General features: G+C 42.9%; 1 protein-coding gene across 1 annotated transcript; it reads right to left on the bottom strand.

Annotated features, from left to right (window-relative positions):
- Nucleotides 1-53: 53 nt before the first annotated feature.
- SAP30 (Sin3A associated protein 30) lies at nucleotides 54-15,397 on the bottom strand. The gene is made up of 4 exons (XM_032780193.2): nucleotides 10,990-15,397; nucleotides 8,789-8,911; nucleotides 2,802-2,900; nucleotides 54-376 (listed from the first exon to the last, which is right to left on the bottom strand). Exons 1-4 carry the CDS (start codon nucleotides 11,293-11,295, stop codon nucleotides 254-256), a joined length of 651 nt encoding a protein of 216 aa, XP_032636084.1. The 5' UTR covers nucleotides 11,296-15,397; the 3' UTR covers nucleotides 54-253.
- Nucleotides 15,398-18,107: the final 2,710 nt, after the last annotated feature.

Genomic DNA, 18,107 nt, shown 5'->3' with positions numbered 1-18,107 from the left:
GTACAAATAAATCACTAAATAAGGTACAAACAAACACACATGAACACCTGAGCAACAGTATTAATAATATTTATTTAAAATACTTTTGCTGAGGAAATCTCATTTTAGAGGAAGTTGTTTTTCAGCGAGTCAGCAAGACCATGAAAAATAAAATCAGAGACAAGTTCTCTGAAAAAAGTTACAAAGAAAGCTTCTGCATGTCAAAAACAGTCTTTAGATCTGCAACTTGAGTATTAGTCCCATTTTTTCCATCCTAGTGAACACCACTGTCCATCTTTAGATCTGGTTTGTTCTTGTCATTCTTCACTGAGTAGATGAAATATGTTAAGGTATCCTTTTCATTCACTGGAATAGTCCTGAAATGGCAACCAATTATCTATAAAGAGAAAGTTTAGGAAATTAAATAGCCATTTGGTTATATACAATGAACAAGTTCACATTTTGTAGATAAGGAAACTAAAATTCAGAATTAACACCGAGCTGACCTCTATTCCTTTTTTAAAAATTTGATCAAACAGATCAATACTAGCAGGGGTGAAGACATTTGCCTCCATCCAACAGTCTGGATCACAGAAGGATTAGGCATTGAATCATTTCAATACTCTAAAGTATGAATTGCAGCAGATTGACTCAATCCAGTGAAATCCATGGCTTTCTCAGCTACACAAAGCTGACCTTTCAGAAGAGAGGTAAGAGTCCACAAAAGGTACTGGGGAGTTTGTACAATGCTTGAGTGTAGAATACAATAGTAGAAATAGGAAATCCCAGATCATTATTATATTGGAAGGGCCCTGCATTTGATCATTTTTGGAGAGGTTAATGAGCTTGTCCATGGGTTTTTTAACCTGATTATAAAGAGAAAGACGTAATAACTGAGCAGTCAGCAAAGGTGAAGTTCAGCTTTGGTCACGGCCATTAAAACTGGTCAAATTTTTCAAAAAGGCTCCTACCTCACTTAACTGCTTTTGAATGTTTTTTTTACCTTTTATGAATTTAAGACTGTTGGTTAGAAGATGTACCTAAGTAGGAAGCAAAGGTAGTACCTGAAACAATTCCCCCTGCCAGTTACTGTGGATTTGTAATATCACTCTCTCCCTTGTTGCTGTGAAAAATACCTATATATGCTGGGAAGGAGGAAATGACTACACAGTTTAGTCAAAGGCACAAAAGTAAACCAACCCCCCCCCCCCCATCTCTTTTAGTTACAGTAATCTTAACAGTTACTTGTGAAGACAGTAAATGAACCATTTAGAGAGGTGATGTTTTTTAAATGCTAGTGTACCTTTAAAATTCAATTCCAGCTGACCGACTAAAGCATCCATACTGCATTAGGACATTTGGGGACTCAATGAACATGCTCAGAATTTCCTGGCATCATTCCCAAGAACCAAGTTTGCTATAAATGATGATCAGCTGGGGAAATCACAGATGACACCTCTGGGAAAAAGGTGGTTCTAAAACACTGAATCTGGCACTTCATGGCCACTGGAGAAGCAACAAAAGCTAGTTTTAGCCCGCACTGTTCTTCCCAGAAGTCTGGCAGTACAGAACAGTACAAGTTGGTTGTAGACTAGCTAGAGTTTTATAGTAGCCTATAGTTTTATTCTTCCCGTATAAAGTATTTTATACTATGCAACTAAATCAGTTATTTCAAGTCACATTTCTGCCAATTTAATAAGTGCTCATACTTTGTCTGAAGTCGCATACAAAGAGAAAATACAGTGCTGATTTTAAACTCATACTTGCAGTTGCAAAAATGTTGGCAACATACTGTTCTTTTACAGACCAGCCTCTTGCATACATTTAAGAATTTTGGCTTTAATCCACACTGATTAGCGGAGAGATCTACAAAATGCCTACACACAAATGCAATTCACCATAACATTTCATAAAACTAGACACAACACAATGAAGATTCAGACAGCATTCCAAATCTGTGTGTTTGCAATGCAAAATGGAGCCCATTTTTTTTAAAAAGTAAAAGCTGTGCCACATTATAAATGATTTGTTTTGACTAAAATACTGATCTTTTACCAAGTAAATTATATTTTCAGAAGACCGAAATTTGCAAACATGCTAGCATTCAGCTGTACTTACAGATATTTCTGTATTTTTGTGGCTCTTAGTTTTGCAAGTTTACACACTTACAAGAAGAGACATGAAATCAGATGCCTAGATTTTACATTGTTACTATTACTTGTGCCCATATTTCTATTAATTGCACTTTTAAAACTATACTAGAACTTTACTGCAAAAATAAAAGACTTAATTCTGCCTTTAGCTGCAAAGGTGCAGTGTCATTGAAACCTATAGTTTTGCAGTGAGGTAACTGAGTGTAGATTTAGGCCCATTGTTTGTCTTCAGCTACATGTTTCTGAATAGCAGTGTTGCAATTCTATAAACTACTTCAGGATTCTTTCTGACTACATACTTCTAAATCTGACTTCCTTCCTCTAACCTGAGCTTTTACTTTTGATTTTCTTTCTTAACTGACTGAGTGCTCCTGGCTCAGGAGTTGGGGACAGAAAGACTAGATAATTGAGGGTAAACTAGATAACCTTCATTTTATTTTCCAATCCAATCCATGTTTCCTTTATGCAAAGAGAAGAGTTTGTGGCACAGAATACAATCTGATTATAATGCAGTGGTATATTAACTGTGGCAATTATAGATAACTGCTATAGTTGACTAAAGACAAGAATATGCTACTTATGCTAATATGTTGGTAAGGATCACATTTTCCAGAGCCACAAGTAATAGTAAATTACATTGTTTGCTACTGAACAGACATTCATACGTACTTCAACAAGCTGTGCTTTGTTAAGTCCTGGTCTGGTCTGTAACTTGAAGTGTCTTTTGTATCTTCGAAGTGTGTTTACTTGCAACTGATATAAGTCAACCTAGAAAGGAAGAAGAATATCATTAAAGGTAGCTAAAGAGAGGATTAATTTGTCATTAATCGTAATGTACTTATGATTTAAAAGGTGAAGTACTAAACAAGTATGGAAACTAAGTTGAAGGCAGAAGCCTAGTTTCTTCACTTCAGGGATATGCATATGCTAAATAGCATCCTGCTGATCCAGCCAGCCATTAGTAGGCATTCAGCATAGAATACCGTTTTGAATTCATCTTTCCTCCTTTCCCTCAAAGATATTTAAAAGTACAGTTAAGGCTTACTTCTGTGCTGAATGTCCACCACACCTTTTCTCCCTCTTAGGTGGGGAGGGTCGTATTTGGCACTAATTTGTGGACTCAGCACAGTTTCATCCATAGTTTGACTTTAATATGACCAAGCAAAGGCATGATACTAGTTAATCATTAATACAAGGTCAAGAACTGCACTCACAGGATGCTCTATAGTAGTATTTCAATAGTCAAAACTTTGCAGAGAGGATATACAAGAAATAGTACAGCTGTGCCATAACACCTGTGCAATAGGAGATTGAAGAAACCTAGCATTCTACAAGTTTCTTTAGTTTTGAGTGGCAGAAGAGAACAGTTGCTCATGATCTGTGAATATATTGCCTCGGCACAGCCACAATGCAGGAGCTATGTGCATAGCCAGAACCCCACAGAACTATTGTCCATCAAGAGGTAGCATCTCCTTAAGTCCTACATTTCATAGGCCACAGATATAAATACCCACACCTCATCCCAATGCTCCCTCAGTTTCTCTATTCCCAGAAGATCTATTTAGAGGGCACTACCTGGAGAACAAACATTACTATTAAGAAACCCCTTTTTCCTCTTTTCTGACTTGATCACCACACAGCCCCACTGTAAGAGATTAAGTAGCAGTGACCTCCCTCAGAAGATGGTTTGACTGAGAAGACCTAGGTGAACAGTGATTGCAACACTGCCTTTCCAAAACCAACATCTTGATGTCATGAGAATTATGAAGTGATTACCTTAATATTATGAAGCAACCTTAATGATAGTTTTTAGGCGAAGTAGGCAAGCTATTGCACACTTGGAGACCGGGCCAAGCCTGGAATGGTGCCAGCCTCACAGCTCCTCCATAACCAAAGAATGGTGAAGGGGTGTATCATTTGTCCCGTCTTCCCAGAATCAGATGCCTATGTGTTATATCTAGGGCCCTACCAAATTCACAGCCATGAAAAACATGTCACAACCCATGAAATATGGTCTTTTGTGTGTTTTTACCCTATACTATACAGATTTCATAGGTGAGACCAGCGTTTCTCAAATTGGGGGTCCTGACCCAAAAGGGAGTTGCAGGAGGGTTGCAAAGTTATTGGGGCGGGGGGGTGTCGCAGTATTGCCACCCTTACTTGGCCAAACGCCCAGTTCTGCAGGCAGCAGCACAATAGTGTACCATGCTATCCTTACTTCTGCCCTGCTACTGACGGTGGCTCTGCCTTCAGAGCTGGGCTCCCAGACAATTACACCACCATGAAATTGCAGATTTAAATATATGAAATAATGAAATTTACAATTTTTAAAATCCTGTGACCGTGAAATAGGGCCCTAGATATATCTGATTTTTCTCACGGAATCCCATTCCCCAAACCAGTATTTGATTTGAGAAGCCTTTACTCCACCTGAGTAGAAAGGCAGATTAAGCTTTCCACAAGGTTCCAGAAGCTTGCAGTGCTGAGGATACCTTTTCCATCAGTGAGAACGTGCAGAAGCCACTTCAAAGAAATACTGGTCCTGAGAACTCAGATGGAGGCCAAGGAATCCTTGGAGGACCCTTCCTCTTCTTCGATGGAGACCTTGATCTCGTATTCAAGAGGCCATTGATGCAACAAGTGGAAGAACATACAACCACACACATCTAAGATGCACGATAACCATATAGACGAAAACCTGGGTAAGAAACTCTGGTGTTATCAAGAGTTGACAGCTGAGGCTCTTCCTGAGCTAGGCTTCTTTTGGAAGTGCAGCTGCAGTAGTCTGGCAAGGAACTTGCTTTTTATGATCCAGAGAAATCTATAGCACAAGATCAGTTGCATCAAGAACTGCAGACCCCACAGGGGGAAAAAAGATAAAAAAAAAAATCAGTTTCCGAGTATATCAATTCTATGGTTCCATAAGCACTGTGGGGTCCTCTATGTGATGCAGGAATGTGGCTGGAAAGGCAATTTTAGATAAAATTTTTCTATTAACTGATGAATGGATCTTACAAGGAACAGAAACAGGACTCAGCAAAAAATGACTATTCTGAGACCTCGGACATCCCCTACGTCAGAGCCTTCAAAAGGGAGCTGCCCTCTTCCAATCTAAGATTTTTGCCATACTACTAATGCCTGAAGACACCTTGGGTATGTCTACACTGCTATTAAACACCTGCAGCTGAACCATGTCAGCTGACTTGGGCTTACAGGGCTCGGGCTATGGGGGTTGTTTAACTGCAGTACGGATGTTGGGGCCCGGGTTGGAACCTGGGCTCTGGGACTCTCCCCTGAGCCCAAATGTCTACACTGCAATTAAACAGCCCTGTTTAAGTCAGGGCCAGCCACAGGGGTTTAATTGCAGTGTAGACATACCCCCTCAGGACACATGGATTGCCAACAACACTTGAAGGAGCAAGTTCTGAAGCAGAGTCTTAGAAGTGCTTTTGGGGGCCTTTTGGAGAAAGTCTCACAGGCATCACAGCCTCCAGCTGAGTGCACTTTCCCAGGTAATGCCCATCTGAAGGACAGACAGGGGAAAAAGGGAGGAAGTGTTGCCTTATATATTAAAAATGTACACACTTGGACTGAGGTGGAGATGGACATAGGAGACGGAAGTGTTGAGAGTCTCTGGGTTAGGCTAAAAGGGGTAAAAAACAAGGGTGATGTCATGCTAGGAGTCTACTACAGGCCACCTAACTAGTTGGAAGATGTGGATGAGGCTTTTTTTAAACAACTAACAAAATCATCCAAAGCCCAAGATTTGGTGGTGATGGGGGACTTCAACTATCCAGATATATTTTGGGAAAATAACACAGAGGGGCACAGACTATCCAATGAGTTCTTGGACTGCATTGCAGACAACTTTTTATTTCAGTAGGGGGGAAGCTGTTCTAGATTTGATTTTAACAAATAGGGAGGAACTCGTTGAGAATTTAAAAAAGTGGAAGGCAGCTTGGGTGAAAGTGATCATGAAATCATAGAGTTTGCAATTCTAAGGAAGGGTAGAAGGGAGTACAGCAAAATAGAGACAATAGATTTCAGGAAGGTGGATTTTGGAAAGCTCAGACAGCTGATAGGAAGGTCCCGTGGGAATCAAGGAAAAACAACTGAGGAGAGTTGGCAGTATTTCAAAGGGACACTATTAAGGGCCCAAAAGAAAGCTATTCCGCTGGGCAGAAAAGATAGAAAATGTGGCAAAAGACCAGCTTGGCTTAACGATGAGATCTTGCATGATCTAAAAAATAAAAAGGAGTCATATAAAAAAATGGAAACTAGGACAAATTACAAAGGATGAATGTAAGCAAACAACACAGGAATGCAGAGGCAAGATTAGAAAGGCAAAGGCACAAAATGAGCTCAAACTAGCTACAGAAATAAAGGGAAACAAGACGACTTTTTATCAATACATTAGAAGAAAGAGGAAGACCAAGGACAGGGTAGGCCCATTGCTCAGTGAGGAGGGAGAAACAGTAACAAGAAACTTGGAAATGGCAGAGATGCTTAATGACTTCTTTGTTTCGGTCTTCACTGAGAAGTCTCAAGGAATGCCTAAAGTGAATGCTAATAGGAAGGGGATAGGTTTGGAAAATAAAGTAAAGAACAAGTTAAGAATCACTTAGAAAAGTTATATGCCTGCAAGTCATCAGGGCCTGATAAAATGCATCCTAGAATACTCAAGGAGCTAATAGGAGGTATCTGAACGTCTAGCTATTTTCTTTGGAAAACCATGGGAGACAGGAGAGATTCCAGAAGACTGGAAAAGGGCAAATATAGTGCCCATCTATAAAAAGGGAAATAAAAACAGCCCAGGAAACTAAAGACCACGTAGTTTAACTTTTGTGCCAGGGACGATAATGGAGCAAGTAATTAATGAAATCATCTGCAAACACTTGGAAGGTAGTAAGGTGAAAGGGAATAGCCAGCATGGATTTGTAAAGAACAAATCATGTCAAACCAATCTGATAGCTTTCTTTGACAGGATAATGAGTCTCGTGGATAAGGGAGAAGCGGTGGATGTGGTATACCTGGACTTTAGTAAAGTATTTGATACAGTCTTGCATGATATTCTTATCAATAAACTAGGCAAATACAACTTAGATAGGGCTACTATAAGGTGGGTGCATAACTGGCTGAATAACTGCACTCAGAGAGTAGTTATTAATGGTTCCCAATCCTGCTGGAAAGGTATAACAAGTGGGGCTCCGCAGGGGTCTGTTTTGGGACTGGCTCTGTTCAATATCGTCATCAACAACGTAGATATTGGCATAGAAAGTACGCTTATTAAGTTTGCAGATGATACCAAACTGGGAGGGATTGCAACTGCTTTAGAGGATAGGGTCATAATTCAAAATGATCTGAACAAATTGGAAAAATGATCTGAGGTAAACAGGATGAAGTTTAATAAAGACAAATGCAAAGTGCTCCACTTAGGAAGGAACAGTTTCACACATACAGATTGGGAAGAGACTGTCTAGGACGGTGTATGGCAGAAAGGGATCTAGGGGTTACACTGGACCACAAGCTAAATATGAGTCAACAGTGTGATGCTGTTGCAAAAAAAGCAAACATGATTCTGGGATGCATTATCAGGTGGGTTGTGAGCAAGACATGAGAAATCATTCTTCCGCTCCACTCTGCGCTGATTAGGCCTCAACTGGAGTATTGTGTCCAGTTCTGGGCACTGCATTTCAAGAAAGATGTGGAGAAATTGGAGAGGGTCCAGAGAAGAGCAACAAGAATGATTAAAGGTCTAGAGAACATGACCTATGAAGGAAGGCTGAAAGAATTGAGTTTGTTTAGTTTGGAAAAGAGAAGACCGAGAGGGGACATGATAGCAGTTTTCAGGTATCTAAAAGGGTGTCATAAGAATGAGGGAGAAAACTCGTTCACCTTAGCCTCTAAGGATAGAGCAAGGGAGGTTTAGGCTGGACATTAGGAAAAAGTTCCTAACTGTCAGGGTGGTTAAACACTGGAATAAACTGCCTAGGGAGCTTGCAGAATCTCTATCTCTGGAGATATTTAAGAGTAGGTTAGATAAATGTCTATCAGGGATAGTCTAGACAGTATTTGGTCCTGCCATGAGGGCAGGGGACTGGACTCGATGACCTCTCGAGGTCCCTTCCAGCCCTAGAATCTATGAAATGAAGAACATAGCAAGTCAAGATGAATGCCTTTTAAATTCCATTTTCCTATATTAATCTGCCTTCTCCTGAAATGTTAGGAATCACAGGAATTAAGTATGCCTTCTAACTGCCAATTCCTACTCAAAAATAGTTCTGCTACTGTATGGCTAAGCACATGGCTCCTACACTGGGAATCTGTGGAAAAAATGTTATGAAGGAGAAATCTTTATCAAAGTTAAAATTGGTATATATATAATTCCAACTTTCCTTTCTGGGAAAAATACTGTGTGTAAAACAAAATGAAAACATATCAATTAAATTACATATGATAATTATATATCCTAAATTATCAAATTACAACTAATACAGAAACATTAAAATATTACATAAATATTAATGAAGTGAGTGAAACACGAGCTCTCCCACCCTTTGAACAAATTAACATTGGAAAAAATTGCATTAACACAGACTTGGTAGCAATTAAGAACAAGTTTTACATGACAACAGCCAGGACAACTATTCAGCTACCTCTGGAGTGTCGATGTCTTGCACTGGTGAGTCACCATCATCATCACTGCCTTTTCTCTTTCTTCTGTTTCGCACACTCTGAATTAAGTTTTTGTGGAAGTCACAAATATAAAGATGTCTTGCCTAAAAAAGTAGCAACGCATATTTTAAACACAATTCCACACTAGTCTAACATCCAGGAAATACATGATAATGCAAATTACACATTGATGGATATACTTCATGGTAAATTACTGCAAGAGGTTCTGGTGACATTAACTATGAGTTTAAGAATTCTGCTTCTACCAGAACCCACAAGATAAAATTTGGTATGCTATAACTTACTGCATCCCATTTTGCCTAGAAAACACTTTGTATCACTGTACTGCTGCAGTGAGCCAATTCAAAATTGGTATTAACAAGCTGTAGAGAGAGCCAAGTACAGCCCTCTTACATTACTCATCAGAATGCAGGGAATGGGGTATGAAAATTACTTTGCAGTTCTGTTAAATGGACAAAAAACAAAAGCAAGATTTCACTGATTTCACTTCACAGCTCATTCCCTTAGTTTTACTTCCACCGTCCATGAAAAGTCATTGTAAATAAAGGACTTACACATCTATTTTTTGAAATTTCCCTTTTCTAGGAATTAGCTCATTTTGAGATTAGAGGCCAGTAGTTAAGTGCCTAAATACCTGAAAAAATCTGGCAAGAAGTTCTTTTATAGAGGAAATGTATACATACACATAGGGCTACTGTGCACCAGTAGCTCCCACTGGCTTCAACTGGAGCTGTGGGTGCACAGGGTGGGGGTGGGAATCAAGAACTTAGAAAGTTAAATTTGAGATGATAAAAACAAATTGGAGGCCTAAATGAAACTTCTTTACACATATAAACCCAAACATTGGAGTCCTAAGCTTTCCTTTTGTTAATGCAAAACAGTTTTCTTTCCCCATTTAGAGTTCACTTAAGTTTACTTCACAAGAGCTCTCTCATAAACCACGATTCAAAGAGAAAGCTCACAACGACCAACAGAAGCACAAATACAAATTAGCAACCATTTTCCCAAACTCATTTTTCCCACAAGTTTTCACAATCTATCGAGGGTGGTAACTGTAACAAGCATATTAGAAGCCCCTCTTTGGGCCAGCATCCCCTAACACTTCTGCTGTGTCAAGTAAAAATAAATCGCCTTTCCCAATACTCGTGCATTTCTCTTCTGAAGAAACAAGCATTCATTAGGGAAGGAAACCGGCAGACATTTGCTCTGCAGATTAACACTGCTCTGAATCTTACAAACGTTTCTGCTACCAAAGGGTGTTTCTGTCTCAGCAGACTGGGGAAGGGAGACGGGCTCGACCTGCCTGCGCACAGTTACACAGCTTGTAGCGATTTCTCGGACAGACAGAGGAGCACTGCGAAGAGCCTGATGGCTGCCAAGCGGAAGACACGGTGGCAAAGAGAGACGCGCAGCATTACAACACGCGGCGGAGCGGCCAAGTGTGCTGCCCTCACTAGAGTCAGCCACACAAACATGCAGAGTCCCCGCTCTGGAAGGGCGGCGGGGGGGGGGACGTGCAGCCCCCAGCTTCTTCTGCAGTAGTGGGGCAGCCGGACAAACAGCCTCCCGCTGGACTACCAGCCTGACTTTTCCGGAGGGAGAAGAAGGGAAGAGGAAGAAAGAGCAGGAGTCTCTCTCCCCCATTACACTGAGCAGAAGCAGTTTAAGCTTCAAGCACTCTTCCAGCATCCGCCGACCGTACCAAGGGCAAAGCCCAACCCCGTTTAACGCAGAAGTCTCACACTCGCTGCGGCGCGGAAGGGGGAAGTAGTTGAAGCCTTTGTAGGGGGTGACTCTTGAGGCCAGAGTAAGGCTCCGGGGAGGGGGTGAGCGATGGTGCAGTGCGCCCTGCGCGAAAAGCTGCAACGCGGCGCCTCAGACACATTGTCCCGTCAATAGCGACTACAGAAACCCCAAGGTGCTTCCCCGATACCCCCATACGGGAGGGCTCCCATCAGCCGCTGATCTTGCCTTGGGGCGCTCGGGGCCGGTGACCCCGCAGGAGTAGCCGTGACCGCCTGCCACGACGAGCGCACTGCAGGGAGAGGGGACTCACTCACCGGCCGGCCCTCCCTGACTGCCCCTCACGCCCGCCCCCGGGCACCCTCCCTCTGTCCCGGGGCGCGCAGCGGCTTTGGGGAGGGGGTTTCCCGTCACTTACACTCTTGTCCAGCTCGATCTTCACTTTCTTCTGCGAGATGCTCTTCTGGATCCTCTTGCTGAAGCTGGCGTTACCGGCTGCTCGGCTGCACCTCTCACCTTCCTCTCGCAGGCAGCACAGCTGCCCAGCCCCAGGGCCAGCACCACCCGGGGGCCCTGCGGAACCGGCGGCGGCGGCACCGGCACCTAACCCCGGCGGCGGCACCTCCACGGTGCCAGTTGCATTGGCCACAACAGCAGCAACGACGGGGGCGGCAACAGCATCCCCCCCTCTCTGGGTCACCTCTTCGGGGGCGAACCCGTTCATTACCCTAGCAGAGTCCCGATCCCAGCAGAGGAAGCCACCGACCCGCCCGGGCTCCTCACCCGCCTGCGCTGCCCCTTTGTCCGGCAGAGGAGCAGGATCCGTCCCTGCCTCCCGGACTGAATCAAACTTCCCCGCTGTCTGTGCGCTTGGCTGCAAGGGAGGGATTTAAATCTGCCCCATCAGCAGCCGCCCCTGAGAAAGGCAGCGTCCCCTGCAGGGGCACGATCCTCCCCCTGAGGGTCACCTCCGTCCCCCTGGCCCCCGGCAGACAGAGCCCCGCAACAGGGTGCACAACCCTTTCCCCAAGGGCAAACAAGGGCTCCTTCAAGGGGCACAGTGAGATCCCCGCTCGGCCCCCCTCCACTCGAGTCGGGGCCCAAGGCTGCTGGGGGACTCCCTGCGGCGGCCGAGCGCCTCACTCTGTAAAAGCCACGTCCATTCCCAGGGTCACCCCGCTTCCTCCTTCCCCCACTGTCATGTGGGGACTTTTCAGCTGTTTCCTATGTAACAACAGCAGCATCCAGCCTACGGCTCCGCTCCGCAATGCGCATGCGGGCTCCCCTCGCAGGGGGCTCATGGGAGCTGTAGTTTCTATCATTGCAGCGTCGGCAAGGGCGGGGAGGGCTGGAAAACTACAGCCCCCCAAATGCACCGCGCGAGTAGGGCTTGCGGTCGGCCTGGAGGGCCGCTGTAGACGGTTATGAGGCTGCCCCCCTCCCGATCTGATGGCGGGACAAGATTAGTAACTGCGTTTTCCTTCGCTGCACAGGCAAGAGTCCCCTCCTCGGTCCCCGTCAGGAGGGGGCGCGAGGCCCTGGAGGTGGCGCAGCGCTAGGCTCTGCTCCGCTTCCTCATTCAAAAACTGGCCGAGCAGCAGCCGTTAAGATTTGAAATACGTCTGTGTGGAAGAAGCTGAAGCGGAGCCGTTCGCGGCCTTCCCTGCCCCTCCTTTAAAGCCAATTGTCAGCGGCGCTGGCTGAGAGCGCCGCTGCTAGCAAGGCGGCTCAGCGCAGCCCGGCAGGCCCCATCTCTGCCCGGGGGTGTGCGCTGGGGGGCAGGGGTGCTGTGTGCGCAGCGGATTATTGCGGGGGGGGGAGGGGGAGTGAGACCTTGCGTAAGGCGGGGAAATGACCCCTGCGCCCCGTGGCAGCTGCCTCTTGGTACCATCAAGCAACAGGCAGCTCTATCCGTCGAGGGCGTCTCTTCACGTCCCCGCGCCGAAGGCGTTTCCTTGGCCAGCCACGGCCATGTTTGACGCGGACGCCGCAGCGGGCTGCAGAGCTGCCTGCTGTGTGCGCGGTGACTAGCTTTGTGGCTCCACTAACGTGTGGAAAGAGGCTCGCTTGAGTGAGGCAGCCCTTGCTGCAGCGCCCCTGCGCGTAGTTACCCCCGGAAAAGGCAGGGGCACTTTTGTCTCCCAAGCGACACAGAACTCGCGTGCCAGGCCAGCGGCGCACACACCAACTGCAAGCCGAGAGCGTGATTCTCATTTCTCAGCGCGTTTTTCATCTAGTCGCGCACAGATGTCATGGAGGGGTCGCGCCAGGACGGGTTTTAGAACTTCTTTCTGCAAAACCCTTTCCCCGACCTGTCTTCCTTTCTCCTTTAATTCCGCCCCCCACCCCCACCCCGAGGTCTCGGGGGATAAAGGCTGGAGTGTCTGGTTTGGGCGGTGGCGGTAGAACTAAGGAAGTTGCAGTGTCACTTCTTGAAATGAGAGCAAGCTGACAGCTCTAAACTTAGCCTATGATTTTGCCTGTGTTGATGAGAATTACTGGTCCTTGCTCTTTGTTGCTGATAGCTTTAAACTATATGTAATTTTAGTTAATTTGGTGAGCAATTAGATAACATTAAGATGAGGAATAAGGGTCAATGTAGTTTTTATAATTAAAAGGGACTTTAATTAAAGAAGATTTTAACAACAACAAATGTAGTCCATTTCTTGGCCTGTCATTTTCCTAGATCTCCCTTGCTGCTAGTAGGAACATTTTTATTGCAGCAACAGTTTTTTCTATCAGTACATAGTTTCTCTTTCCAGAACTTACAATTAAATTAAAATTTTCTGCTAAGTGTATTGTCAAGCATGATAGAGAGGTCAAAATTCAAGACTGTCTTCAAAAGGAGGAACAATTAAAATGGAGGTAATGATCAGTAAGAGTAAAAGCATTTGTTCAAAACAAATCTAAATATCAAAACTGTACAAAAGTACATAAAAAAGGTTAACTAACATATAAACATATAATAGTTCAGTTTTCCCTGGCTGAGGGATAGAGTGAAGAGTCAGACTTTGACCTACCATTTTTCTTCATGTGTTTGCATAGCCCATGGTAATGGAGTTTTCCTCTCAGCTAAATGGGGATTTATATTGACCATAGTTAAAGAAGTGTGAGTTTAGTCATTGAAACATTAATTCAGTTGTATTAATTACAGAGTATTCAATAGTTACCAAATCAAAACAAGTAGAGGGGATCGAGAGGTCAGAGAGTGATTTGAAGAAACAGGTCCTGTGTACACTACAATTCTGAGTCAGGGAACCTGACTATAACTATTCCAATCTATAGTGCAGATGGGATTTTAATCTGATTATATAACCTGGTATTATAGAACATGGTTAAGGTCCCACCTAGACTGGAATTTGAAACTGTTGTAATAATCACATAACTGAAATTCAGTTGGGCATGTAGACATGTCAATTACATGGAAGAGATGTGTCAAAGACTGAAGGTGAGTTAATAGAAAGCAGTTAGGAAGCTATGGTTTAGTCAGGCTAGTGGGCTGATATAAGGCTGGAAGTCAAAAGTCCTGGGCTTTATTCTATACTCTGACACTCTATGGACTTGGGCAAGTCACTTAACTTTTCTGTGCATCAGTTACCTATCTCTAGTATGGGATAATAAAGGTTACATTTGTAAAGAAGTTGGAGCACAGAGAGCCCCTTATTAAGGAAAAAAAAAGTAGGAATGTATAGGATAGCAGGCATATAAGGATACAAGTGGGTTCCAGGAATCCTCCCTTAGCAAATTTTGAGATATTAATTGCAATTTCCTGCATTTTAGACTGTGTTCAGCAGTAAGTGGCCAATATGCCATGAGGCTGAACTCATTTGCTTCATGAGCATGGAGAGATTCAGTCAGGTTCAACAGTGGTTGAGGTACTCTTTGACACCTGTTCTCAGACATGGTGGAAAAATCAAATCTAGCATAGTCATTATTACTCTACATGGTTTTGCCTATGTTAATTGCCAAACCGTATCTGAAACTGATTTAGCTGTAACAGCGTTTAAAATTACTTCAACTTGGAGTCCTAATCCAGCAGAAGCTCTATATGACTGGACTCATGAGCCTGCGTGGAGCTCACTTACCCTTGACCGATGACCCTCAACTCAATGCTGTCATACAGAAGCCACCTGAGCAAGATAGCTGCAAAGGCCAAGATGAAACAACCTTCTCAACAAACTGTCTGCTTCTTTATGGGGAGTGAGTGCTCCAACACTGAGGACCTCAGCCCTTGCCATCTGGTATTTAGTAGTGGCGTATTGTACACCAGTATGGGGTCAGTTGACACACCAAGTTGAACTCAACAATGTGCATTATCACAACTCTCCAACCAACTCATCTTCCATGACTTCCAGTTCTGAGGCACGTTGTTCCCCCTTACATCAGGAGAGAGATTGTAATTGGCGAGCTGCTTGAGAATGTATGTTCACCTTTTTAACCCACCAGCTACACGTCTTTCATTGTAACACCATGGTGGTTGAGGCTGCCATTAAAGGATGTGACAGCAGAGTCCCTGTGGTGGGAAGACTGGTGCTTAACACTGTCATGGTATATAAATCCTCTCCTTGAATCTTAGAGTCCAAAAGATGGGGTACCAGCATGAATTCTTCTAAGCTTAATAACCAGTTTAGATCTGATAGGCTGCCACCAAGCAGGACTTACAGTGCCTGGTACACTGTGGTCCCCCCAAACCCTTCCCTGGGTTTTTCAGCTTATAGACACTAGAGAGAAGCCTCCCCCCCGCACAAATACAAATTAAAATACTTCCAGCAAAATACACATTTGCAAATAAAACAATCAAAAGACTAAAATCGCCTTTCTCCTGGTACTTACGAAAATTAGAACATTAGAGATTTTTTCAGAAAGATTGGAGGAATCTGCTTACATGTCTGGTCCCTCTCAGAACCCAGAGAGAACACGGACAAAGAAAGAACACACAAACAAAGACTTCTCTCCACTGAGATTTTAAAGTATCTTGTCTCCTGATTGGTCCTCTGGTCAGGTGTTACAGGTTCACTGTTTGTTAACCCCTTACAGGTAAAAGAGACATTAACCCTTAACTATCTGTTTATAACAAACACCAACTACCAATCAGATCCTCATCATAGACCCTACTGCTCACCTTCCAGCTTCGACCTGCCATATCATCAATGGATCCTTCTTATCTGATTCCAAACTGGGCAAGGATTTTGTGCAGCCAACCACCATTGGGGTCTTTGAGACAATCCACGCTGTCGCTGTGATGCAGATCAAATGATGCACATTGTTGAGGAATGCCCACTAACCAAATTCAGTGATGGTTTCCGAGAGCTCCATTTGGCCACCAAGAACGCTATTGCTTGACTCTGCGAATACGCAAATGCTAAATAAATAAATCAGTGAAGCTCGCTGCAGGATTAGGGCTTTGGTTTTCAAAACATTTCAGAGTTTAGCATTGTGTGAAGAGGGATTCCATTAGATAAAAGTTGGTTCAAGACTAAAATTTTATAAAATCATGATCTTTTGCAATACTTGAGACCAATAGTAATATTTCCATGTAATTTTAAAAAATCCTGTGGAAATTTTTTTAAAATAAACATCCTTAACAAATTATACATATCAAACACTGCAGCAATCTGCTAATGCATAGACATTGAATAGAAACAAGACTGAACTGGATGAGCCTGACTGGATAGTTCACTGCTCATAGTTACACTGCGGCACCTGCACCCCACCCCTCTGAGTTCAGTGTTGTTCTGCAGGGTAGCAGGAGCAAGGTGAGTTGCAGGGCTGAATCTTAAGATGATATTGCTATCATAGGCAAGGAAATTTGCTTTTGTAAAAATATATTATTTTTAACCTGACAGGTTATCCTTTTAAACAACGGGAGATTAATGTCTTCCCTTTTTAGGTCCTAGAAAGTTTATTCTTTGGAAGCCCACTCATACATTATGCTGTACCTAAAGGTGCCACAGAATGTTACTGGAGGGTGAAACCAGCCTATTGGAGAGTGGTTAGGATAGGAAGGGAAATCAAGAGAAGTTTATTTTTGCATATATTATTTATTGCATTTGTTTTATTTTCTAGTATTGAGATTATAAAATTGATTTTTTTAAACCCCACTCCAAATACTCAAAAAAAAAAAATGCAGGGTCCTGTGGTGACCTGTGGTAAGTGACATGACAACACTGAGTGGAGTGTCAGGTGTAGTCTAGTCTTAACGGGCTCTAAAACAAAAAAGTAAGTTTATAGACTGAATTCCCTTTTGATATAGGGTATTCAGTACCCAACACTTAACTTTTGCTGAAGTAGTTTTAAATTATTAAGTGCCATCCCTTCTATGCCATCACATTCCCTTCCTCCTTCCCATCCCATTCCTCCTCAGTGGGCTCTTCTTCCTCTAACTTTTGAACCCCTGATCTTTCTCCCGAATGAGCCTGACCCCTATGGGGTGGGGATTAACCCTGGCCAAGTTTGAGGCCCCAAGTTGAAATAACCCTTAGCATTTGTCAACACACAGTTTTTGTGCCACTTTCACTATATAGGTTTGAAACCAGTGTAGTTAAAGCTGTACAACCTTCCAGTGTGAAAAATTTAGCATATACAGGTGCAGATACCAATATATCTTATTCCTGTACAATTTAGCTATTATCGTTAAAATAACCCACATCCTTAGCTAAAATAGTTAAATTGTTACAATAAAAATGTGTGTAAACCCGGGCTTTGTAAGTGATCCAGCTGATCTGATGTGTTCCTTTTTGTTAGTCCTCTGCCTTATATTTTGTAGGTTAACAGTGTTTATGTAAGATATGGTTTTATTAAAAGATTGAAAGCTGTAAACAAGGTCCAAAAATAAACATTATATTTTAAGAATAATCTAGGTGTTACAGGATTAAAACTGATAAGCCTGAGTATTGTAAAACCTTGGAAGATTTGTGTACATACCCATTACTATTTGTAGCAATTCAGTCTTTGAATGTGCCATTATATTTTGTCAAAACAGGCTCCAAGCTCCGTTTAGTAAATGGCTTCATTTTTATGTGCAGAGAAGAGTAAAATAGTTATCAGTTGATATGAAAAAAAAAAAAAAGGAAAAGTCACTTGCAAGCAAAATAAGACTTTTCTCCTTTATTCTTGTTTGGAAACTAATTGAATGCAAAAGTGTCGCAATTAAATTTTGTATTAATAAAGGATGACAAATTACTTTGATTTATGAAGCAGAAATAGAAGTTAAGGGGTGTATTTTCAAACATAACACCACAGAAATATGTGGGCAAACCTCCAAATTTCCATAGAGCGTCCAGGCTAAATTTGATATATTCTCACCCTAAGAGCCTCCAAAGTGAAAGATTACTTGATGCACATCCATTGATATTACAGTGCAAGACTTTGAGGTTACTATTTCAGTGGTCATTTGCCTATCTATTTTCCTTGACATTTTGTTATATGCTGTTATGTTCATCCTAAGGCCATGTAGAGTCATAAAAAAATACCAGAGAAAACTATTATCTCCATTTCTTTCAATTACAGGGAAACACTAGCTGGAGCATTTGGTGA

This window comes from Chelonoidis abingdonii, chromosome 5 (assembly GCF_003597395.2).
Source record: "Chelonoidis abingdonii isolate Lonesome George chromosome 5, CheloAbing_2.0, whole genome shotgun sequence".
Taxonomy (NCBI): domain Eukaryota; kingdom Metazoa; phylum Chordata; order Testudines; family Testudinidae; genus Chelonoidis; species Chelonoidis abingdonii.
The sequence above is the reverse complement of the archived record's forward strand: the minus strand, read 5'-3'. Positions and strand labels throughout refer to the sequence as shown.